This window comes from Schistocerca serialis, chromosome 7 (assembly GCF_023864345.2).
Source record: "Schistocerca serialis cubense isolate TAMUIC-IGC-003099 chromosome 7, iqSchSeri2.2, whole genome shotgun sequence".
Taxonomy (NCBI): domain Eukaryota; kingdom Metazoa; phylum Arthropoda; class Insecta; order Orthoptera; family Acrididae; genus Schistocerca; species Schistocerca serialis.
Window position 1 is genome coordinate 529,001,437 of NC_064644.1, and position 27,438 is coordinate 529,028,874.

General features: G+C 40.9%; 1 protein-coding gene across 1 annotated transcript; it reads right to left on the reverse strand.

The window, feature by feature from the left end:
• Positions 1-97: 97 nt before the first annotated feature.
• On the reverse strand, positions 98-24,256 carry LOC126412390 (uncharacterized). The gene is made up of 2 exons (XM_050081967.1): positions 24,011-24,256; positions 98-1,176 (listed from the first exon to the last, which is right to left on the reverse strand). The coding sequence occupies exons 1-2, from the start codon at positions 24,210-24,212 to the stop codon at positions 848-850; spliced, it is 531 nt and encodes a 176-aa protein (XP_049937924.1). The 5' UTR covers positions 24,213-24,256; the 3' UTR covers positions 98-847.
• Between the last annotated feature and the right edge of the window lie 3,182 nt (positions 24,257-27,438).

Here is a 27,438-nt window from a genome sequence, read left to right on the forward strand (position 1 = left end):
ACGGTTTGAGATTATAAATACATGAATTATTTATTTATTTAAATATCATACATGGGGTGCAGTATTTCAGGAATATCATTACAATCTGTATGTATCTTCTCCTTTGCACCTGTACAGTATTTGCCAAATAAAGCTTTTTGACATGCAATAAATTCAGCGCATATCTCCCTCAAGCCAATAGATATGCCTCAAAGTACTCAGGTTTTTCACACACACATTTAATCTGTTTCTCTTTCGGTTCAGCGTTCATGCGCAAACAAATGTGCTGCTTCAAATCATCAACATGCCAACATGTACACTATGCACGTAGAGAGTTTACAACATCATTGCATGCAGAGTCTATGATAGGCAAACAACGGTTCAGTCTCTCCAGTGCAAGACATATGGCAGTGTCCAGATCATATAACTTCATAACTGAGGCATGCCTTAGATAAACACAGTTGTCATCCGGTTTCACACAAAATGCACAGTCATCAAACACAGTTGTAATAGAAAGTATCACACCAGTAAGGCCAATGTTTGGGAGAGAAAGAAGTGGATAATACTCTGTAATCATCTCCTGAATGATGTAGCACTCTGCACAACATATTTCATCCCAGTAGAAGTTGGGAATTGGCACTTTAACACATTTTGACACATTTTCAATCTCTGTTCTCGCTTGCAAGTCCCAGACATGATGTGCTTCTATAGCAATGTTCACATGTTGCGATCCACTGGGAGTTAAATTGTATGTGGAGATGAAAAGCATAGGTGCACTCGACGCCTTCTTATCTACAGTATCTGCATTCTGTGGTTGCACTATCACAGGGATGTTCTGGTGGGATGGGTCATATGTTGGTGACCAGTACTAACCTCCATCTTGTTGTTGTTTAGGACCACTACCAGTGACAGCATTCGAAGTATTGGGGGCAGATCGTACGTCCTCATCACAAAAATCAATGAATGGGATGGACAACAGCAGCTCCTTGTCCTGCTCCAGCAAATGGGCTATGTGCACTACCAGATCCCACGTGGCCACTACTGGTTCAGACATGCTGGAGGTTGTTACCACCGCAGGTCTAGAGGTCACTGCAGGTCTTGACAGGATGGCAGGTGAGGTTGCTACAGGTCCGGACATGGCAGAGATTGGCAAGTTGGTGCTCGACCCTGCTGGCTTGGATGCGTCGATGGCTACAACTGGACAAAGACAAGGAAGCATTAGACATGGACCAATACGAGGAAACAATGAATAATAATAATAAGGCTAGCCAGAGAGAAAGATGTGATATGGGATGCTTGCTTTTCCTTTTCCTCCTGTTCTGCATGACTGTGCTGGAGTGCAACTGCTGTTGAAACTCCATTGTTCTTCGCCTTCTTCTTCTTCTTCTTCTGTTGCTGCTGCTGACTGACTGAACAAGACTGAGGTCCCAGAGCTGCTGAGCTTCCCTTATACCCCCTCCAATGACGTCACCAGATACTGCCATCCTACTGGTTGAAATCTAACATGTGACAGGATTAAGGGCTCCTATTGGCTCCCAAAATTTTCCCCCACCATCTTGGACTACATCACAGAACGGACAACAGTGCGCTCCAGTGGTGGTACTGTGTACTAGACCTCGAGACAAACACACTGTTTCCCGCCATCTTGGATAACGGTACTCGTGTCATCAGCTGACATCATGGCAGCCATCTTGGATTATGTCACAGATGAGAGCGCCCTCTGGTGGCAGTACTGTATACTGGGTCAGTTGGAGTCTGGACCACATGGTGAACACACTGGATGGCTGTACTGCATTAAATAGTTTAAATAAAGACTTATGTCCAGCACTGGTCGAGTCCTCTCCCCAACCAATCCCTACTAGGAGGTGGCGGTCGGGTGACTTAGGTTAGTGGAGGTAGCCCAAGTGACCTATCTTCGAGCCATTTTCTTAGGTTAGTAGAGGTGAGTTGCACTGTCCTGATGAAATTTGAACTTCCCGTCATTTTCTATGGGAGGGGGTTAGGTTAGTGGAGGTAGCCCAATTGACCTATCTTCCCACCAAAATCCACCATCTTGAATAACATCAGGCCACCATCTTGGATGATGTCATTAACTGACGTAACGGCCACCATCTTGGATGACGTCATCGCCACCATCTTGGATAATGGTACTTTGGGGAAGAACCCCCTTGCCCCAGTACTAGCATCCCCCAGTAGCTGAGTGGATAGCCGGCACGGTAGCTCAGCGTGTTCGGTCAGAGGGTTAGCTGCCCTCTGTAATAAAAAAACTGAGTCAATCGATCAACAATGAACTTAAACGGATGTCTTACGATGTCCGCCCCGAGCAGATTCAACGAACAAAAGCGAACAAAATGTGATAAAAAAAAAAAGTGGTCAGCGCGACAGACTGTCACTCCTAAGGGCCCAGGTTCGATTCCCGGCTGGGTCGGAAATTTTTTCTGCTCAGGGACTGGGTGTTGTGTTGTCCTAATCATCATTATTTCATACCCATCGACGCGCAAGTCGCCGCAGTGGCGTCACATCGAAAGACTTGCACCAGGCAGGCGGTCTACCCGACGGGAGGCCCTCGTCACACGCGTTAAAAAAAAAAAAATCTGAACTAATAAGACTCTTTCCTTTTACCCACTGTGCAAGGAGTACACGTCTGGAACTTTTAGTTCCAAGCAAATTAACACACACATATAGAACTACAGTAACTTATGAGATTCGCGCACACACTGCGAAGACAGTTTACAGAATGATTTCTATTTAAGAATCGAAATTTGCTAGTGAGGTCCCACAAGACCGCTTGCAGTTGTTTATGACACATTCAGCAGACGGTTGTCTGTCTATCGCGAGAATCTTAGATTTCTGATCCTGTTCAAAAATGGCTCTGAGCACTATGGGACTCAACATCTTAGGTCATAAGTCCCCTAGAACTTAGAACTACTTAAACCTAACTAACCTAAGGACATCACACACACCCATGCCCGAGGCAGGATTCGAACCTGCGACCGTAGCAGTCCCGCGCTTCCGGACTGCAGTGCCAGAACTGCACGGCCACCGCGGCCGGCCTTCTGATCCTGTAACTAACCCCCCACCGCTCCACCTTTTTTCTTCAATCCTTATATGTTTTTATTCCCGAAAAGGTCAAAATATGAATGGGGAAGTGTTCCTATTTGGAATCAGAAAGTAACTACTAAGTTTGAGCTATGCCCAATGATTCTATAAAAGCATGCATTTGCATGGAGTTCTTGTCTTTGTTAATTACATATTGATCGCAAAATTCCAGTTTTCATTGCAAATATAATTTATTAATTATCGATGTTTTATAAAAGATTGTTAATTGAGAACGCTTAAGTTAAGAAAATTTTAAGACTCTTTGTTTGGACTCTATCAACATTGAAGACGACGCTTCCAGTGCTGAAATGGATTCCTCGGATTCTGATATGGAAGGAGTTCAGAGATTACCTGACGACTGACTATAAATAATACCTTCACTGGCTTCAGTATTTGACTATGCGCTGAAATCTCTGCAATACCCTCTTTCGTCACACGTAGCTTACGCAGAAAAATGACACTGTGCTTAGGTTGGCAATTTTCATCACTCTTGTATTAAATTACAATTCTGTGGGAGGTTTCCGTATGTCTCCTATGGAGCATACTGCCGGAGTTTTGCCTTACATTATTTCATTCTATTTAATCATTAAATGACATTCGAAGCTGTATTATTTGTCTGCTCGTCTCTTTTTACAACTGCAGGTTAGACAGACTAGCTGGTTGGCCAGTGCTGTCCTAGTTTAAAAGCGCCGGTAAAGCTGTTGATATTATCGCCGTGTCGATGAGCGTGTAACGCACAAAATAGAACGAATACTTATCATTGCGTTTGATTATACTCGAGACAGCTTGGCTTACGCTTCACGTGGATCGAAATCCAATGAGATTACAGGAAACGCAGAACAATACATAGTGTAATGTTTACATCAAGTTTATTCTTATGATGAACGCCTTATAGCGATTCTGAACTAGTGACAATTTTTTTTGTTCAAAAATGGTTCAAATGGCTCTGAGCACGATGAGACTTAACTGCTGTGGTCATCAGTCCCCTAGAACTTAGAACTACTTAAACCTAACTAACCTAAGGACGCCACACACAGCCATGCCCGAGGCAGGATTCGAACCTGCGACCGAAGCGGACGCGCGGTTGCAGACTGTAGCACCTAGAACCGCTCGCCCACTCCGGCCGGCAATTTTTTTTTTGTGAATTGGGCAATGGATATTTGTATGCTACTACAATGTCATAGTAGAGCTATTTCTCATTGAGATTATTTCATTGATTCCATCTCATATCTAGAGTTTCATTTATAATACACGTGCGTGACATTTAGTTTCGCGGCATCGTTCTTATTTTGATTACGATATTCACTTATTTAAAGTCAATGTGGACCAGTGGTGTGAACCCGCTGGTCACGTGGTATCAACACGAAGGGCATGGCGCGGTTGTGTCTTTCATTTGACAGAGTTGGAACAGTCGTTCGCTGCTGTAGGTATGTGTACAGTCTACAGTAGATAATTTTATTTCATCTACACATCACGCAAGTTAACTGTGTTTGCGGTAACAGTATAGCCAGATTTTGACGATCTGTTCTACATGAAAATAAATGTGGTTTAAGAATTTATGAGAAAAAAGTAATTACCTCAGTGTGGCATTCACTGCATAACAACACTCTTACCGGTAGATTTTAATTGACCATTTTGTAAAATCTAAAATATTTCATATCAAAAGTAAAATGAATGTGTTTGTAATAAATATATTTTTTTTAGAGAGTCGACAGCATTTAGTCCTGTCATCAATTATATGAAACTTGGTGTAACAGATTAAAATTTATTGCCTACTATTTATCGGTTGCCCTGACAGATGGTCTATTGTGTGACGTAACTTTCTTCATTGTCAGTATATTAAAGGCCAAATTTTATGAGACTTCCACAGTTAGCTGTGTTTTCATGTAACTTAGCGTTAATGGATTTCATGAAGCAAGAATGCAGTTTCTTCATCTTAACTGTGTATTCGCCAGCCGTTCATCACCTAACCACATCACTTGCCCATACCATTTGAAAGTCCGTTTCTTCACCTCTTCGGTGACGCGCATGCGAGTTTTCTTTTGCTTCACAATTTTTTTATTTGGTATCTTCTGTCGCATTGAAACTCTACAACTTCTCAAAAAATCCATTTGTATGGCTTTGTCTTCTTCAATCTTGTTGTGTTGTTTCCCAGGATTGCGCCCTGTGTAAACAAGTGCTATTTATTATTGATTCATGTAATCTTTTTTGTCTTTTTGTTAATTTTATCTGACCAAAGAATGGACCTCAGTTTATCGATAGCTTGTTTAGGCTATGTTGTCCTTTGCCTTATGTATTGAACTGGTTATGTATTAGCTTTAGTCTTGTTTGGATAGAAAATGAGATCTTCATAAAATTATTGGTTAAGTGACATATATATAAGGCATAGTTCATATCAGTTCAGCCAGGCTAGGAAAAAAAAATCTTACTTTCATAGTCTCAGATGTTATTGAATTTGGCATATGTTAAAGTGAAGAACTAAGTAAGGAACAAGTATTAGAATGAGATTTTCACTCTGCAGCGGAGTGTGCGCTGATATGAAATTTCCTGGCAGATTAAAACTGTGTGCCCGACCGAGACTCGAACTCGGGACCTTTGCCTTTCGCGGGCAAGTGCTCTACCAACTGAGCTACCGAAGCACGACTCACGCCCGCTACTCACAGCTTTACTTCTGCCAGTACCTCGTCTCCTAACTTCCAGGTTCGCAGGAGAGCTTCTGTAAAGTTTGGAAGGTAGGAGACGAGGTACTGGCAGAAGTAAAGCTGTGAGTACCGGGCGTGAGTCGTGCTTCGGTAGCTCAGTTGGTAGAGCACTTGCCCGCGAAAGGCAAAGGTCCCGAGTTCGAGTCTCGGTCGGGCACACAGTTTTAGTCTGCCAGGAAGTTTCAACAAGTATTAGTTTTAGTTCTCTCCAAAAAAGTTTCTGCTCAGAGATACAGCCCTCCAAAGATGAGACTGTGCATACCATTTTGAAGATGTAAATTTTGGAAAAAAAATTAAAATGCTGTATTTCTAGAACAGTTCATATATTTTGTTCTTTTATTTAAAAGATAAATGCTTTATGATAACGGAAATCCTCTATTTGGCCTTACCTGTCAAAGTTCTTTTACCATAGCATTCTGAACTTGTTTAATAGTTTATGGAAAAAAAAATTCAAAAATGCCAATCCGTGAAAATTTGATTTTTTTTTTTCCTCCTGTTGATTAGTGTCACATAGTTCTACATTCCCTGAAAAGGTGAGCTTCCACTTTTAGGTTGAACAGGTGTTATAAACAATTGAAATTTTTGCCATGCATAAAATCTGTTTTATTATCACATAACACGCTCATAAAAATAAAAACCTAGCCTTATTTAACATAATTTTAGTTTTGAAAGATGAGTAAGACACTCACTTTTTCAAGCATTTTAATTGGTTCCAAAATGTATGTAAACGGTCCAGAGTCTTAAAGGTTCAGTTTATACAACTTCTGTGCACTCTGTTTTGTACTGAAATTAGCCAGTCAATGAATTAAAAATGTGTGCCACTGCTTCTGTATCTTCCTTTGATATATGCCTTCCTGTTGAACCAATAGGAGCTGCAGCACTTACAATTTCAACACACTGTATACGGCAAGTGAGCACTGATGGCATTGTTGCTATCTTTCAGCTGGAAACCTGTATCCGGTAGCTGGTCCATGTGGTAGCATAAAGTTCACTACAATTTCATTTAACTTATAACTGGTGTCAATAATCTCTACAATCCACCTGTCAGTCACACACCACAAACATCTTCCTTCTCAGGTTGTGAATCTGAATATTTGTTGTTTCTGCTGTTTCTGAGGTGTCGGCTGAATGAACGAAATTTCTTTTTTCTTGCTGTCTGAAGTGCGTACAGTAGGAATTCGCCCATCACTTTGAGTTCAAAAATGTCTTCTGAATTCCTTTAACAAGAGTAATTTGTTTGGGCCATTCTTCTTCTTTCTGCTCATGGAGTTCTTAGATTTCCTCTTTGGACAAAAGAATGAGGGCTGGGGATGTGTAAGATTTCATGACTCTTATAAAATCCTCAGCATTCTGAATCGCAGCTGTATTTGGTCTGGAAACATTATGCTTTGTAGCATGGTGCTTCAGCAGGCCTCCTACACTGTCACAAGGCACCTTCCCATGACCAGTAGCACTGTATACTCAATAAGTTGGCACAGGCGACTTTCTCAATTCAAACAGCAGGTAACGATTTTTAAAATGACTAGGAGCACAATCAGAAATAATGATCTTCTCTGCCCCTGTTTGCAGTTGAAGAATTTTGCACATTGCTAGCAAAGCATTTGCTGAGTCATGTCCTGTGTCCTCACTTATAACTGAAACACTTGTGGCCTTGATTTGAAAATGTCACTTCTGTAAAAATTGAAACCTGGTCATTACTTAAATGATTCCCTTGTACTTGTGGGGGAATTACAGACCAGTTCTCAGTAAAATTACAGTGAAGCACTAAACATAGTTCTTCAGTCTCTACACACTTTTTCTGCAGTATGTTGTTGTTGCAACTTCTTCATCTACTGGTGTGTTACAGCTTTCACTGACCATTTAACAAGTTCACCAATGAAACTGTCAAAGCCAACAGTTTTCTTAATTAGTTTATTTTCCTCGCATGTCGCATATGTAATTTCTGCAGACTTATCCGCTACTTCTTTCAGGCAAAGTGTCCGTAAACACAGTCCTCCCTTTCCAGGGCAGTCACCACATTCTGGAAACAAACAAGTATCTCACTTTATGTTACAGACTACTAATGACTTCACACACCCAACAAGGTGTCATATGTCACGTGCTCCAGTAAGTTCTTCGAAGTTACCACACAAAGTTCAAAAATCGCGCAGTACACACATAAACGGACATCTCTAGGTGGTTGTGGAACTACCCACTTAAGTCGTAGTGCATAGAAGTTTGATCTTCCAATATGTGGAGTTGTATACTTGCTCTTATAAAGTGCAAAACTTTCTTTAATACTGAAAGCCAGTTACCTCTTCACTTTCACAACTTTTTGACCTTCAACTGTTACAGTTAGTGTCTTTTGTGTTGGCACTCTGTTGAGAACAATCCCATTTATCGTTCCAAATAAAATGACTGTGCTATTTGAACTTAGCCACTTCTACAGGATGACCATAATAGGGATCTGGTCTTCCAAAGACTCCTTTTACATACCCCACGTTTCTCGATTTGTCTACCATGTACTTTTGATACTGATTCAATGTGGTTCAAAATTATTTTCTTTTAAAGTGTCCCTGGAATAATAGTTAAAACTTGTGCCTTTTCACTGTAGGATGCACAATATTCAACAGCTGAATTGATATTTGTGAAAAATTCCCGCCAAGAGTGCCTTGGTTAATTTTCTTCTGAAGATGGAATTTCTACTTTGAAGAGTGTAGTCAGTTTTGCTGTTGTGTATTCATCCATAGCTTTAGTAATTTCTGTGCATATTCTTGATGGATAGAGCTTATGACTCGACTTCATTGGCCACGGTTTCTTAACAGGACTAACACCTACCTCTGTAGTTGACTGATTCAGGGTAATTAATTCTTCCTCTATTGACGCAAAATCTGCATCATCTGCACCATGTGAGGCTTCACCTTGTTCAGATACTATCATTGTTGTTATTCTGTCAAAACATTTAGCACACACAGTCATCACTGGAAACATATTCTCTTTGAAACAGAGTTTTCAAATGAGAACACTTACTCCCAGCCTGAATGAAGTCTGTTTTGTGTTTGTCTTATATATCACAGTCAGCACACTTCCCCGGTGGCCCCAGTCAGAAGACATTTCAAACAGTCCTTTTCACAAAGCACACTGCAACTGTGTCAACTGGCAAATCCTTCACGAAAACACAGAACTTGCTGGATGGTCTCAGATTTCTTAGAAGCCTCTTCAATAAACAAATTAGCGATGGACAGCTACAATACAGAAACCTGCAATGAACAACCACGACAAAGAAACTACAACAAAGTGTAAGAAGTAACTGCAACAAAGACACTAGAAATGAACATTGTAACAAAGAAGTTAGTAACAACTTCAGTGAAGACACATTACTCTTGAAAGTTAAAAAATTATTTTTTAAAATAAAACTTGTCAAACTTAAAATTGGAAGCTCTCCGTTACAGAAAATTTATTCTTGTTGTCAGGTGCAGTATTTACATATGCATTTTTTGTGATGTTACGCAATCAATGTGAGTGGTAGTTAGCATATGTGTATACCTTATAACCTCAGAAAGATGACTACAGTGGAAGAGACACAGAATAACACACACTCAAACATGACACAAAATATTTATGTACGTATTTGCACTTAATGAGAAAAAATCTCGAAACACGTTGTGCTAAGTACAAAAAATACGTAACTAGTGCAATCTTTCTTTATTTAAATAATGAATGACAGCTGCAAACTTGCAGAAACATCTATTATTATGTATAAATTTAGTCAAATGTTCCTACTTCCCAGACAGCTATCAGTTTGTTACATCAGCAGTTTTTATTAGATAATAAACTTTCATTAGGTCTTTTTATGCCTGTTATATACACATCATACATAAGGTGTGAAAATGTAAGGGGGGTATCCTATATGTAACTTGTACACCTTAAAACATCATTACCCGCATATTACATTTTCCCGCATTTTACAGCATTTTTTGAAGTCTGTTGAAAATTGTAAAAGTGGATTTTCACTGTACTTCAGTCCATAAAATGAAGCCAAGTGTACAAAGTATGTTTTGAAAATGGGTACTTCTTTGTTTAAATCTTGCATCTGAAATCATTAAAAAGTCACATTGCCACATAAAGAAAAAAATTTCTGTCATAAAGGGTTAAAATGAAATATAATAATTGCTGTGGTGTTAATTATGGTATCTACATTACTGGTGACTTTAATTAACATTTCTAGATGTCCACCAAAATGTAATTTGTGTATATTCAGTTGTACACAGTCCAACGCAAGTTAAAAATTATTAACATATTAGAAGCAGCAGATGTGCGTGTCCTATGAACATTAAAAAAGACACTTTTACATTTTTCTTGTGAAGGTTAACCATGAAATTATCATACCTTCCCTCCCCCACCATTACGACTTCATGGTATTTCTTTCCATGTGGGTAGAAGTTGAGTCCCGTCAAGACACACCATCTTTGCCTTGGTAACACTATCATGAATTTGACCTTCCACAGTTGTACATTTCAGGTATGATAGATATGATGCCACTTATATTGATAAGAAGTTACATGGGAAGCTGCATGTTACAGATCTTCTTAAGTTCCTTTGCATTACGACTTTGCAGTGCGGATAATTAGATGAACAGTTTCTTCGTTCGTGTGCAAAGTAGTTTGTTGGAAGTAACTAAAATTAAGTTCGAGTACAGTGTTTTGCTCACCAATATCCATGTAGCATAAACTGCCTTTTTTGCCTGCAGGACCATAATGAGACACTAACAATCAGCTTTCACCAGTGGCAGTGTCGAGACTGCATTTGTGACACCTTCATAAAGATGATGGTGACTGCCTCAAATCTGTCACCTGTTTTTTATGTACAGTTATCGGGACCTTTTCAGGAATGTGATTATTGGGATTTCAGTTGGATTGTTCGTGTTATTAATGCTTCAAACATATGACATAGTTCAGAGTTTGAGACTGTAGATGGGAAGTAGGTGTTTTCTTCCCCCAACAACTTTCTGTTCCACTTGTCCTTACAATAGCTGGCTGCCTCTCAACCTTCCCTCCTTGAAGAATGATCTAACATTTTCAAAAGATACCTAATAGTTTTTTCCCTACTTCTAAATGTATGTATCAACAGTACTTGAAATCCTGCCTCCTGAAGCTGAGTAGGCCCCTGCTGGCAAGTCATTCTGTCACTTTGTAACCAAACAGTTTCTGTGTGTCGCATGAAGTGAGTGTTTGCCTAATTTGATGCTAACATTTGTGCACTTTTAAGGTCAATTCACTCTGAAAGGAACATGACTGTCAAATGGTGATGTGTTCACACTGAGCAGAATGTAAACACACACTTTACATTGCCCAGTACCAAATGGTGAAAATACAGTTTATAATAGAAGATGTGATACAGGAAATTGAATACAGTATCAGAATTAAGGATCTAACAATGATTAAGATTATAATAGGCCCAAACAATACTCTAGATGGATGTTCTTGACAAAAGTTGTACGGTAAATTTTCCACATTGCTGAGAAGTGAAAGAATAGCAAAAATGCCATCCGACTATTTCAGAACACCAACATTTGTGTGCTAGAGTAAATACACTACTGGCCATTAAAATTTCTACACCAAGAAGAAATGCAGATGATAAACGGGTATTCATTGGACAAATATATTATACTAGAACTGACATGTGATTACATTTTCACCCAATTTGGGTGCATAGACCCTGAGAAATCAGTACCCCGTAATGACGGCCTTGATACGCCTGGGCATTGAGTCAAATAGAGCTTGGATGGCGTGTACAGATACAGCTGTCCATGCAGCTTCAACACGATACCACAGTTCATAAAGAGTAGTGACTGGTATATTGTGACGAGCCAGTTGCTCGGCCACCATTGACCAGATGTTTTCAATTGGTGAGATATCTGGAGAATGTGCTGCCCAGGGCAGCAGTTGAAAATTTTCTGTATCCAGAAAGGCTCGTACAGGACCTGCAATGTGTGGTCTTGCATTATCCTGCTGAAATGTAGGGTTTCGCAGGGATCAAATGAAGGGTAGAGCCATGGGTCGTAACACATCTGAAATGTAACGTCCACTGTTCAAAGTGCCGTCAATGCGAACGAGAAGTGACAGAGACGTGTAACCAATGGCACCCCATACCATCACGCCGGGTGATACGCTAGTATGGTGATGACAAATACACGCTTCCAATGTGCGTTCACCGCAATGTCACCAAACACGGATGCGACCATCATGATGCTGTAGACAGAACCTGGATTCTTCCGAACAAGTGAGGTTTTGCCATTCGTGCACACAGGTTCGTCGTTGAGTACACCATCACAGGTGCTCCTGTCTGTGATGCAGTGTCAAGGGTAACTGCAGCCATGGTCTCCGAGCTGATAGTACCTGCTGCTGCAAACGTCATTGAACTGTTCGTGCAGATGGTTGTTGTCTTGCAAACGTCCCCATGTGTTGACTCAGGGATTGAAGTGTGGCTGTACGATCCACAGCCATTCGGATAAGATGCCTGTCATCTCGACTGCTAGTGACACGATACTGTTGGGATCCAGCGCAGCGTTCTGTACTACCCTCCTGAACCCACCAATTCCATATTCTGCTAACAGTCATTGGATCTCAAAGTCTGAAACGTGATGGTACGCATTTCTCCTCCTTACACGAGGCATCACAACAACGTTTCTCCAGGCAACGCTGGTCAACTACTGTTCGTGTATGAGAAATCTGTTGGAAACTTTCCTCATGTCAGCACGTTGTAGCTGTCGTCACTGGCGCCAACCTTGTGTGAATGCTCTGAAAATCTGATCATTTGCATATCACAGCATCTTCTTTCTTTCAGTTAAATTTCACATCTGTAGCACATCATCTTCGTGGTGTAACAATTTTAATGGCCAGAAGTGTATATACTACTGTTATGAAAAGAAAACCCCATCTATACTGTGATGCTTTATTTTTTGTAGCCAGATAACGTAAGAAATAATTGTGGTTTTGTCATTTGATAGATCTTTTTGGGTCAAGAGGAATGTTCAGTATGAGCCATCAGCTATGGCTAGTGACATAGTAATGGTTGTTGTGGCATGCCCTTTGGTGCATGTATTCAGTTCTGTTGTTAGTCGGCGAAGCCAATGAATTGGGGAAAAAGACTAGATCTTGTGACACACTGATCTGTATTTTAGCCAGAGGTCTTGGTTAGGTTTGAAGGTGGCAGTTAGTGTTTGCAAAGCCAATAAGCCTGGTACTGAAAAAACATTGGGTTGTGGTAACAGTCTGGTCTGTACTGTAGCCTGTTTGAAAAATCACCAATAACATGACATTATAGTCGCCACACTGTTTTTAAGGCATTTATTCCACATTTTCTATATCACCAGTCAAAACCAATGACTGGTTTCAAACCTTCCTCTGTATCTGACTTTATTTTGTGTTAAAAGGGGCTTTTAATTAAAATTATGTCATCTCTTTATGTTCTGGTGTGCGTGTAGTAATATTTTTGTTCCATATATTGTAATACCTCAATCATTTTACATTATTTGATAGTTAACCTCTTTTCTGTAGAATGCTTACAGGAAATATCTCGGTCCTCATGTCATAAAAACAAAGCTAATAACGAAATGAGTGCTGAGCAGACAAGAGCGTGAAATCCAGCACAGTGACTAGCGCATTGCAAACATAGGCCAGCTTTTGACAGCAGTAGACGATGCGGCTCTTCCCACAGAAATGTCAACATCAAAAATTTTTTCCTGGGAAACATTGACATTCTGTTCAGTTGATAGTCTTTGTAAATGTAAATGTTTCCATTTGGAATGCATTGGGTGATCTTTCAACTTTCTCTCCTCTCAAATTTGAAACCATCTTTACTCCCATAACCTGTGTATCTGGCAAGAACCACTGCCATAAAGAAATTTCAACACATTGCAATATAAGGGTTTGTTCTGGCTGAACCGACAAGTGGAATGAGGTTGAGTATGGTACATTGCGTAGTATTAAGGGAGATTGTGGGACAAAAGGTATATTTGATGCGACTTATTGGCTTTGACCAGTGACATCATGTTAATAGCTGCTGTTACATTACATTTTGGTGCGTATATTGAGTTTTGTTGTTAGTTGCCAGAGCCAATGGGTGTGAAAGCAAAACATTGGTTGTGACAACACTGTTGTATAACGTATCTCATTTGAAAAATCGCCGCTGGTTGTCACAATAGCCACCTTGTTGTTTACCCTGCTTCTCACGTGTTTGCTACATCACTGGTCAAAGTCAACAACTCACACTGAATATTCCTCTTTGTGAAATGTGAGAAAACCCAATATGCAGCCTCAGACAGTGTTAACTGTTCTGATACACTGTGATGGCAAGTCATGGTATACAGTGTCGGACCTCCCTTTGCAAGGCGTAGTGCAGCTGCTCGACATGGCACGAATGCAAGACGTCGTCGGAAGTCCCGGCAGAGGTATTGAGCTGTGCTGCCCCCATAGTAGTTGTCCATAATTGTGAAAGTGTTGCCAGTGCAAGATTTTGTGCACGAACTGACCCCTCTATTACGTTGCATAAATGTTCAATGGGATTCATGTTGTGCAAGCTGGGTGGCCAAATCTTTTGCTCGAGTTGTCCAAAATGTTCTTCAAACCAATCATGAACCGTTGTGGTCTGGTGACATGACATCGTTGTTTGGGAACGTGAAATGTGTGAATGGCTGCAGATGGTCTCAAAGTATACAAATGTGACCATTTCCAGTCAATGATAGGTTCATTTGGACCAGAGGACCCATTCAATTCCGTGTAAGCACAGGGCACACCATTATGGAGCCACTGCCACTTCTGCAGTGCGTTCTTGACAACTTGGGTCCATGGATTTGTGGGGTCTGCGCTACACACTAACGCTTCCGTCAGCTCTTACCAGCTGAGATAGGGACTCGTCTGACAAGGCCACAGTTTTCCAGTCATCTATGGTCCAATCAAAATGGACAAGAGTTCAGCCAGAGGTACTGTAGGTGATAATGTGCTGTTAGCGAAGGCAATAATGCTGGTTGCTTGCAGCCATTAACACCAAATTTCACCGTATTGCCCTATTGGATACGTTTGCCATACGTCCCACATTGATTTCTGCTGTTAATTCACACAGTGTCTATAAGCACTGACAACTCTATGTAAACACCGCTGCTCTCGGTCGCTAAGTGAATGCCGTCGACCACTGCGTTGTCTGTGGTAAGAGGTATTGCTTGAAATAGGGTTTTCTGAGCATGCTCTTGACACTGTGGGTCTTGGAATATTGAATTCCGTAATGATTTCCAAAACGAAATGTCGCTTACATCTAGCTCCAACTACCACTCTGTGTTCAGTCTATTAGTTTCTGTCCTATGGCAATAATCATATCAGTCTTGTCACATGAACCTCCTGAGTACAAATGCCTCTGCCATGGCTTGGAGCAGCTTGCACCAGGGAGATTTTTTTCTGGCTGACATGTTCAAAAATTCTCGTGTGTCTGTTACTCTACATTCTCTCTTTGTGACACATAGTTGTTCAATTGTGTTGTAAAATATTAATCTTCAGATGTAGCTCTTTTCCATGTTTATTGTTTCTGCTGTCTTAGTCAAATCCAGCCATTTGACTGTGTATAGACATTTACATTACTGCTGTTGTCTTCTGGTCCAGATTTTACAGGGTCGTTATAATTAAACTCTGAATGATCATAGGACAATGACATTTTGTGGAAACGTCTTTGAGGACCTGAAGTAGAGAATGGATGAAACACCGAAGGGGACATATTTTGATTTCTACATGAGACAGTAATATTTGTTCATTGTGTACCACATTAACATTCCAGGTTACAACCGTTGCTCAGTGTGAGTTACGTGCACTCTGTGTGGATGCCATTTCATAGCTGTCAACAGTGCTTTTCAAACTGTGAACCATTGAATATTCAGCTGTTGGGACACAGCTCATGCACTGCATGGAGATCACCCATCGCGTCCCGCATTCTCAGGAACATCTTGAACAATTTTTGTCACAGTTGGTCCTCTGCCTCTCACAGGAGTAATCTCCAAATAGCGAATTAATTCAAACTGCCAATCTTGTTCTTCAACCCCATTACGGAAGGGAACCTCTGTATATATATCGATAGTCGAGGAGAGCAGCTGTAGCACTGTTGCTGTTTCGGCAACCCCATTACGGAAGGGAACCTCTGTATATATATCGATAGTCGAGGAGAGCAGCTGTAGCACTGTTGCTGTTTTGATGAAACATCTTTATGAGTAAAGCCATACTCACCTTGTCCAGACTCATGTTGACTGCCTGCAACTGTAATGCACACTAATGCGTGTTTGAACCATACTTAGCCGTACCAGTAGCGGCGTCTAATGGCAAGTCGGGGCACTAAAACTACTAACACACATCCTGCAGTGCAGTCTGAAAATCATTCTTACAAAGCAGGGTACCCATACAGTAGACAGTTTTCAGTCTGCACTGGGGCAAGTAGTGGAACTTTAGTTAAAATCGCGCTGTATGCCAATTAGGTTGTTTTCTTTGAGAGTATACTAAGGATATTCTACATATTTAGCAATTCTATGCAGTCACCCACTCTATTGGAAAGTTGTGCAGGTCACAACAGCACATAAGAAAAGAAACAGAAGTAATCCACTGAGTTAGAATATAAAGCGGTAGCTTCATGGAGAGGAGTTAGATCTCATTATGCATGTCTTTACAAAACTGAGAGGCAGCTTCTATCTTCTGTGATTTGAGTTTATTAGCCTTCCTGTCACAATTGTTCTTCAGTATTAGCTCACCAAGATATTGAAATTCATGGACTCCCCCAAATTTTCCATAATCTGTGTTCATGAAATCCCTGCATATTCATCATCAACAACAACTTGAACAGTTTCCAGGCCCAGGCCAGGTCTGTTTAGAACATAACATGCACCATGTAGTTTTGTTTTCCCACTGTCTGTGTCCACTGTGATCCAGTCCTCAACCATCCATCCCTTGGTATTCCTCTTAGTCATTTCCTTTGTGTCTGCATTTTGTGTATCTTCTTGGGAATCCTCTTGTTTTCCATTCTCTTTGACTGCACGTACCATTTTAGCCTGATGTTTCTATCCTGCTGTGTAAGGGTTCCTCTTCCACTGTTTCCCTTACTCTTTCGTTCCTCATCCTCCCTCTCCTTGTTACTCCTTTCCTATTTCTGAGGAACTTAATTTCACAAGCCTGTAATTCTATGTACATCTTTATAACCAGAGTTCAGATGCAAAGGTCAGTAACTTCCATATGTTACTGCTTTGCTTTTTTTGTGTGATGCCTTTGTTCCAAACAAGGCTCCTAACACATAGCAGTTTTGCTTCTACCTGACTCCTATGTTCACTGATCTCCTCCTCATTTCTTCCATTTTCATCTGTCACATTTCCCAAGTACTAGAGATTTTCCATCTTCTGCAATGGTTCGCCTTCAATCCCTACTGTGCTAGTTGGTCTATTTTTATTTCTTGTTGTAACCAGATCCCACTTTCATTTATTAAATTTCATTCTATACTCTCTCACAGTTTCTTCACAAGCATCCAGCTGTTCCTGACTCTCCTCCTCCGTTTACCCAGATAAAGTGTTAACTATGGTATCTTTTGTTGCAGGTGGTCAAATATTTATGCTACTTGGTGACATCTAGTGGCTCAGGTATTGTGTCCTTGCAGTAGTACGTGAACCTCATTCCCAGCATGTGCATCAACTAGTGATGAGGTAGGCACTGTAAACAGAGCACCAGGGCATGCCGGGCACCTGCCGAATCTACCGAAGTCGTGAGTAGACTGCCCAGTGGTGAAATTATCTGCAAGCAAGTGTAAAATCACTCCAGTTTGTTGAAACAGGCAACTGAGTGTGAGCAGAAAAAATTTTATTCAGTGACAATTTTGTTTGTGGAAATTTGTGAAACAAAAACCTGTCTAGAATATGAGAAGACATTTTACCTGTGTGTGTCTATTTTCTGAACTTCGCATCACTTGGAGTGTACATACAGTGATGGAAAAACAAAATTACAACACCGAGAAAGACATTTGCAACATAAATGAGAGTTGGTAGGCATGTTGCTACATATCAGTTTGATGCTAGTTGCACAAGAGTGGCACTAGTAGTGCCACTATGATGGTGCAATTCCGGTTTGCTCTAAATACATGCTGTAATGGTTGTGAGTGTTAGTTACCCCTCAGATTGAACATGGTAAGTTGATGTCAAGAATGCCTTTAAGACAACATAGAAGTAATTATTAACACTTTTGTGAGTTTGAAAGAGGTTGTGTAATATGGCAATGAGAAGCAGGATGTTCCTAATCCAATACTGCAGAATGACTTGAAAGTAATGTAGCCACTGTACTTGATTGCTGGCAGTAGTGGTCGCGAGCGTGAACATCGCGAGTGCAAAATTGTACGTCAATCTGTGATTCAACCCGTTGTGTTGTCATTGATGAACAGCGTTACAGGGCCAGGCACTAATGACCATAGCAGTTTTTCGCCATAAAACCATAACAAAAAAAGCATTACGGGGGTTTTTCCAACAGGATAATACTGTCCACATACGACCATTTTTACCCAAAATGCTTTATTGAGTGTTGGCATGTTGCCTTGGCCTGCTCGATCAACAAATCTGCCTCCAATCGAGCATGTATGGGATATCATTGGACTACAGTTCCAGTGTCATCCACAGACAACATTAACAGTCCCTGTATTGATTGACCAAATGCTACAGGCATGGAACTTGATTCAACAAAGTGGTGTCTAGCACCTGCACAACACATTGCATGCGTGTTTGCAAGACTGCTTTCAACAATCTGGTGGTTACACTGGTTATTAATGTACCAGCATTTTACATTTGCAATCGTTTATCTTGTACTTACACTAACTTGTGATCCTGCAATGTTAATCATTTAAATATGTTACTTGGACAAATTTGTTAACAAAATTTTGTTACTCTAATTATTTTTTTTGTGTTGTATTGTTTTGTTTCTGTCAGTGTACATTACTTGTACACTAGTAGGTGATGTAGATTGTAGGCAGGACTCTTATTGAGGTTGTGCTGTTGTGCTATGTTGACCTTCTTCCAACTTCATGATGCATATTTGTGAAACTTATCAAAGGATTTGTTGAGATTAAAGTGGAAATTTTTTTACTGGTATTTGTTTGGATTGAACTTAAATTGAATAGAACTTTCTGACTGTTTTGTTCTCTCTCGTTTGAGTTACATGGAATTGAGTAAATTTCCCCTGTTAACATCACCTGTCTGTGCTATGATTAGCTTCTGATTTCATTATTGGTATTCCTGCTGCTAGGTCCTCTGTCTCTTCCAATTTGGATGGATATAGTGATCCATTTGGTATTGGGCATCAGCACTGATCTGTGATATCAAAATGGTGGACATGAATAGCTCGCCTAAAAACTCACACTCACACTCTGTAGTTATCTCCATAAAAGCCATGTGCAGAGGTAGTACATATCATTCTTCTGCTGAGTACTGTCATAAACTATGCGATTGATATAAAAGTTTCATAATTGACAATCTGGCAGTTATCAAATTTAATCCAAAACTGTTAATTCATTCAGTAAAATATTGGACAGTGTTGTTTGTACACACTGGTGTAAACTTCTTCACAGCATGGATTAAGTGATATTACTGTTAGATGTATTAATGTAAATAGTGAGGAGGAAATGTCATGCCATTGAAAACGTATTGGACAAAGTACGCCTAATGCAACAAATATTCGGGTACTTTGGTTTATAGCCCAAATAAGCAATTACGGTACACATATGTAAGTGTATATTCAACCCTCAGATTTTGCAGGTGGTAGACTCTATTTCAGTCATAATAAACAAAGAAAATATTCATAATACTGTGAGGATGCTGTAGCATTAGTGAATAGAACATTGAATGTTAACTGATTAGTGCTGAAGATAGCCTGGTGTGAAATCTCTGTAAATTGAGAAGTTGCTAATCACTATGCAAACTTGTTGCAAATATACTCTTTTAAATGAAATTTATGAACACTGTATATATGTTTTGTTGCAAATAATCACACCAACCTGCTGAAAGATTTCCTTTACTGATGTGCAAGTTGTTTTGACCTAGCCATAATCATCTGGCTGAAGTTTAAAATTTTTTAATGGCAAATTCCACATCTTTCTAATGGGTGCATCTTTCTAATGGGTGCATCTTTCTAATGGGTGCATCTTTCTAATGGGTGCATCTTTCTAATGGGGGCATCTTTCTAATGGGGGCATCTTTCTAATGGGGGCATCTTTCTAATGGGGGCATCTTTCTAATGGGTGCATCTTTCTAATGGGGGCATCTTTCCAATGGGTACAAACAGAACAATCTGTACTATGGTGGAGAAACTACTTCGCACCATGCATTGAAACACACATGCCAATATCTTTGTCTCAGCTGGCAGGAAACAACCTGAAAAGTAGTTAAAAACTTATTTATTGACACCATAAGTACAATACCTGGCGAAACAATTGATCCAAACAGAGTAATCCCAAAACGAAGTTCAGTAGTAGATCAAAGGCTCTGTCTCTGAGACGGATGCTATCGGATGGTGAACAAGCATTGATGACTTAGTGTGGTATAGTAGCAAAAGGTGGAAAGAGAGTGATGCTGTTAAAGTGGCCACATTTTAACTTTGCGTACTTTGAGTGAAGGGTGGTGGCAGTACCCGTCGGAGGAGTCACTGGCATCTGGTAGTGTCAGTGAGGTAGTACATGTGGGCATTACTACATCCCACTCCCTCAGGGTTGAGACGACTTGTCGGCAGCTCCGAAACCTGCGAGACCCAACGTGCTGGTGGGCCCCACGAATGCATCATCCATGGCACTGTCAGTGGCCGGAGCTGCTGCTGTCTCTCCATTTGCCGGTTGCGGGCTGTCGGGCCCAAAGTGGCTGGGGTGGAGGTGGGCTCTGCACACTGACTGAGGCAAGGGAGCTCAAAATGGGAGTGCCAGCTGTGACAGTGCTGTCTTGATGTCCGGGACCACCTCTCTCTCCCCCTGGCCTGAACTGATAGCAAGGGAGAGACACAAGGTGCTGTGGTGCCCCATGTGTTGCCTGGAAACTGTGAGGTGGGAAGTTCGAGTCTGTCTGTTCAGAAGATGCGGGTGCTGCAGGGTGAGGAAAAGAGGGAGGCACCCCTGGGAGTGAGTAAGGAAGGGTAGGAGAAGAACCGTCCAGTGGGGAAGTTGCCGTGGTGGCCAGAGGTGGTGGCGGCGGTGGTGACTGCCTGGGGGTGTGCAGGCAGAACTGGTTGAAGTGGTGGGTGACTTGCCTGTCCTCCACTTTCGTCACAAACAGCTTGCACTCGTGTGTCTTCTGGGCGAGTGCCAGGATCTGTCTGTCCTGACGACTGAAAGCACGTACCCGGACTGCAGTGCCTGGGTGGAACTTTGGTGACAGTGGAACTGGCAGGGGACATGGGGCCGGTGTTGGCATGTGAACGGGTGAACGCAGCTGGTGGCCATGCAGAAGCTCTGCCGGACTCTGTAACTCCAGTAGGTGTGGCTGTGAAAGAACTTAAAAATTACGTTAAAGCATCTTCTGTTGCACTGTGGCAGATATGTTTTAGCATTTCAGTTTTGAAGGTGCACACTGTACGCTCAGCTTCACCATTAGATTGTGGGTGAAAAGCTGGGGCCCAAATGTGGCAGAAGCCATTTATTGCGTGGAAGTTCCTGAAGGTTTGCGATAGAAACTGGGGCCCACTGTTCGGGAAGAAGTCTGATGGAAAAGATTTTTGACAAGGCCATAACGGTGCTTCCCCTCCCCATTGTGGACCTGAGACTGGCTATATATTGGAAGTGGGAATATGTGTTAATCACAGTGAGCCAATTTGTGCCTAGAAACGGCATTGAAGTCAAAGTGGACCCGTTCCCACAGCTGTACGTCAAGGGGGCAGTCTTCTTGGGAGCTGCTTGTTGCCCGATTGGACCATGTGTTCTGGTTGTTGATCCATGGTCAGTATATGTGGAGCCACTCCAGTGTTTGACCGAGCGAGGTGGTACAGTGGTTAGCACACTGGACTCGCATTCAGGAGAACAACGGTTCAATCCTGCGTCCGGCCATCCTGATTTAGGTTTTCAGTGATTTCCCTAAATCGCTCCAGGAAAATGCCAGGATGGTCCCTTTGAAAGGGCACGGCCGACTTCCTCCTCCATCCTTCCCTAATCTGATGAGACTGATGACCTCGCTGTTTGGTCTCTTCCTCCCAAACAACACCGAACAGAACTCCAGCGTTTACGTCCTGGATGCCACCCCCCCCCCCCCCCCCCCCTCCCCGCAGTCCCACTGGTCACTGGTCAGAATGTAGAAACTGCAGAATGTCATTCTGTATTGAGAAGGGTATGACTACTCATGGCAGTGCTGTTCTGTAACTAGTAGAATTAGTCCATTGACCAAAAACAACTGTTGTCATAGATTGAAATATTAATAAACCGGTCTGTCTTCCATTGCGGCAGCTACTCCAGCCTCCCGGTATTGGGAAATGTGTCTATCTCGACCTAAAATCTCATCTTCGCCGAGTAACGGATCGGGACCTGTTGAAAGCCAGGAGAGGGCATCTGCATTGGCATATTTATCCTTGATATGAAAAAGAATTTTATAATTGAATTTGATTAATAAGTGCTCAACATTGCAATCAGTGAGTCATTTTATCAGAGAGCCGTGATGAGGGGATTATAGTCCATTAAAAAAATGAAACTTCACCTCATACAAACATACGTTAAATTTCTTGACTGTGTAGGTAATGGCTAATACTTCTTTCTCAGCTTTGGAATAATACCTGTGAGCTGTCGTCAATATCTTGAAAGTGTAAGCCAGGCCAAGTCAACTCGAGCACTTGTTGCTTGTGCCTCGTGGTGCCGCATCAAGTGACATTGTTGCTTTTCCCTTGCATCCCCTCTTTCCTTTCGTGTAGTTTTCGGTGTTCAGAATCTTATCAAATGGGACACTGTTAATCTCTCTCGGGAGCAATCATCACGAGCAGAAAAAGTTCGGATTTAGGTGTGCCATTTTTTTATTGCTCAGTGGGAAGATTCGTATTTCTTTGTTGAGTCTGATGGGAAAACATTGTTCTTAATGTGCTACTCTACTGTAAATATCAAAGCATTGACAGTGCGCTGTCACTACGAAAGTAAACATTTCTCAGTACACGAAGGAATTGTTGGACTGGTCAGAAGTGAACTGATTACGAAAGTAAAATCAGAATTGGCACAATCTGAAGAGGTAAGCCCTGTTCATAGTGTTCATTTGAAAAGAAAAACAAAAATATATCTTTTTGTAATTGTACTCGTATCTATAGAAACTTGAGCTCTCTTTGGATATCGTTGCTAAACTAAATTATGAGACTGTTTTGTGTGGCAAGATTTTAAAGTTACAGTAATTACTGCTGCTGTTGTCCTGCAGACATCTGAGCTGAATCACACATAGGAAAGCACAGTTTGAGCAAGCTACATTGTTAGACTGAAAATTGCAAAAAGTGGAAGACCTTTTATGGATGGCAAGTTTTTAAGTGTTTCCCAGAGTGTTCAGAGGTAATACGCTTCTCTGTAGTTGCCCAATTCGAGGCTTTAACCTTGTTTGAACACAATTTCTCTAAGAGTGAAAGGAATTGGTGTGGGATTAAAGGAGCAGTTGCGCAATGAATGTTGTAACTTCATAGAGTACTTGGTTGGCCTCAGTGAGAGCACTGACAACTGCGGCATAGCTCAACTTGCAGTTTTTTCAACGGTTGTCAAAAAAGATGTCACTGTTGCGGAGGAACTGTTGGATACTATTTCTTTGAAAAGTACCACAACTGGGAAAGATTTTCCTGGCTCTAGAGAATGTTTTGAATGGTAGGCAGTTGTTGCTTGAGCATCTGTAGTGTTGTCAGAAGTGGTAAGTTTTATAGGGCATGTGAAAAAATGGTGTGCAAAGCTGGGCTTCCCCCAATTTTGTCAATACACTGCTGTTTACATCAAGAACAGCTTTGTGCAGAATTTTTTCATAAGTTTAGATCCATGATGGATGAAGTTGCAAAAATTGTGAAGTTTTGTAGAAAGCAAGGCTTGTACTTAGGAGAGACAGCATTGATCGTATTTTTTTGTTTTATTAACCGTAAAATCGATTTTCGGTCACTTAGTGACCATCCTCAGTGCTAGAAGTTAAAAATTTTCACATTACGATCCGATAGTATAAAACAGAAAATCACAACTACATCTGCATATGAACATAACAGTTGGTAGGAACATACCTGTAATATACAATTTAAATTGGTAGGTACTGGAGTCAACAAGCTTAGAGCGATCACATAAACTGAGGCCGCTGTTTACATGCACTTGTTCAGCAGGCCTCGGTGTGACAGGGCTTGGAACGCCCTCTATGTGACATGTGTCATGTGAAGACTTAATATTACTGGTTTTGCGAGATATTAACACTAAATAACTCTTGTGCATTTGTGAATCATGAAGTAATTCAAATTTAAAATGTACGTAAAACACACAGCAGACGAAGGGGGAAGGAAACATCTAAAATACATTAGCATATTGTTTTTAAAAAACAAACTTATTAAACAGATCGATAATAAGTTGTCAGAGCGCAGGATAGGCAAAAGAGAAAAAGACAATAAAAAAGAATAATATATGAATAACACGAAATGAGGTATAACACAGGTTTTTAAAAAAACATAATACCTACCATCTGGCGTGGGAAGTTAGAAGTATATCGTTCTTGATTTACGTAAATATTACGTTAAAACTGAGAAGTCCAATATATAAAAAAATAGTAGTAGTACGAAAATGCCATTAAGTAACAATTCAAATGACATTAAACAATATTCATTACAACAACAAAAAAGGTTTGAGGGTGTAGAGTAACAATTTTGTTATCATATTTAACGACGTGATAATGTACAAATCATTCGTCCTATCACTGGTTGTACGCTTCCACATAAGCACTGGGTCAGAACCCATACGTACATTCACAGGTTGATAAAACAGTAATAAAATTGCCAAGCAACTGGTTTTAAATATTAATAAAATAATTTGATTTTACATGGCTTATAGTAGCAGTGGGACCTACATGAAATAAAAGCGGACTTAAGAAGTACCTATTATTCTAATTGTGTTATTGAAATAAATTTAAAAATATAAGGTGCGAACAAGTAGTATGCATCAAACATCGAGAAACCATCATGAGGAAGGACACGTAATAGTGCCACTTATAGCATTTCATGTTATTCATATATTATTCTTTTTTATTGTCTTTTTCTCTTTTGCCTGTCCTGCACTCTGACAACTTATTATCGATCTGTTTTATGTTTTATAAGTTTCTTTTCTAAAAACAATACACCAATGTATTTTAGATGTTTCCTTCCCCCTTCGTCTGCTATGTGTTTTACGTACATTTTAAATTTGAATTACTTCATGATTCACAAATGCACAAGAGTTATTTAGTGTTAATATCTCGCAAAACCAGTAATGTTAAGTCTTCACGCATGTAAACAGTGGCCTCAGTTTATGTGATCGCTCTACGCTTGTTGACTCCAGTGCCAGGTGACATAACCTCTTGTACAGAAAGCTTTCTAAACTTGTTTCCTCTAAATTGTCGTTTCTTGAAAATGCCTTTATGTTTAGTCATCTTCAATAAACACATCAAAACACACGTTAACAAGCACTGCAAATGTAGGTATGACAACTACTCGCAATCACACATGAACAAAACTGACCGCGTGTTTGAAAGCGTTTTGTTTACAAACAGCAGAAACAAAAGAATACCAATCATTGCATTCCAAGAATAGCCAACACACTCAGGAGTAAAAAAAATCCCTAATGTGCAATGTAGGGGATATGAAAATCTAAAATTCATGCCAAAAAGTGGGTGACAGAAAAGGGATCGTGCCACATAAACACACATGGTAGGAAAATGCTCTTTAAATGCCCCAAAAATTTTTTTTCAGCAAAAATCCTTTTCAGAGTACGTAAATAAAACCTTAATCTATCGAAATATGATCGAAACAGTCAGATTTTTTCGGCCTGAACCATGATGTGGTTCTCTTAAACCTGCTCTAACGCCAAGAATGGCAATGATATTAAAAAATTTAGAAACATACAATAAAACAACAAATTCAATAATAAAACCCAAGGGCCAGTCACAGACGGTGCACCAGGAATTGACCTCTGAGTAGATCTGGCAAAGAGACACTTTCATGAGCGACGAGAAAGGCAGCCAGGAGTTGCATTCACTTCACAAGATGCTAACTCAGACTAGTGGTAGTCCAGCAAATGACTAATAATCATCTTGCTGAGGCTACCTGACATCCAATAAACCAAATGCAAAGATGTAAAAATACGCCAAAGCCGGAACCGGCGGTCTGGACTCCGTCCACAGATTACTGTGCTTAGAGCACCTGGAATGAGAAAGAAATCACTACCACCAGAGTAGAAGAATCGCCAACCAACCTACAATCAAGAAAGCTGTCAAAACTACATGCCTCACTGGACAGCAATGGCAAGGTGAGAAAACGCATACTGCCATTACACACACAAACCCCCAGGGCAGGTAACTGGCCCATTAGTGGCCACGAGGCAGGAAAATTACCACTTGTTGAACTTAACAAATAGTAACAAACTGAATGCAATAAACAGTTATTAGAAGTTCAGGAAAGCTAATCAAATCCGACTTCCCCAAGCACTCCACTCGCTGCGCTTCGCCTCGGCAACACTACGAGCAACAACACGAACCCAAGTCATTGGAGAATTGAAAGACCTCACAATGGTGGAGGTTTTTCTATTTGAATCCAAATGCACTAAACTTAAAACTTGCAGTATCTGGTTTACGATGAGGTCGTGCACACTCGTGACCACAGGCCTTCGACCTGGCAGTCCTTGTGAGCCGCTAGTGGTCCCGGTGTGTTCTCGCACTGCGCGGACCTGGCTCCTCCTGAGTCCTTCAACTCAACTGCACACTGACACAACCCGGAAGAATCAAGACATCGCCCCAAAGATAGGGCCACAGTTACTATTGATAACCACCGCTGCTGCCACTAGCGGACAGGCATCGCTTGCAAAACCAAGTGGCGCCAGTCAACATGAGAAGAAGACAAACAATTGCAACCATGTCAACTAAATGATACTGTTTGGCCTCCAACAGAGGACAGAAGGCAACAAACAGCACCAATGCGAGCCGCAGCATGGCTCAGTAATGTCACATAAACTTTCCAACCACCATTACACTAGTATACACAGCAAGATCAGTCTTCAATTTTAGAACAGGGGTTTCCTGAGGACTCTTCAAGAGAATTACCACATTTTACAAGAGACAAAATTTTTTACCCTGAAAGGGCTAAGAGTTATATTTTCTGGTACAGCCTCTTCACAGTTACTTCCAACATAGGACCGTTATCAAGTACCATCCTGTCACATTCCTACAGCAGTGGGGAGAGTCTGTGACTCATTCTGCTGTCAGGAAGGTAGTTTTTGGGTGAGGTGTTGAATATGAGGGTCACTCCAAAAGAAATGCGCACTATTTTTGTAAAAATACAGTTTTCATTCTGCATGTGTGAAAGTTTTACAGTGTGTAGATACATCCTTCCTGGTTGTTTTCAAACTTAGTTCAACCTGTTCTCGTGAGTGGCGTCGTCACAGCATGTCTTCAGGATGGCTGCTACACTTGACGTTCATC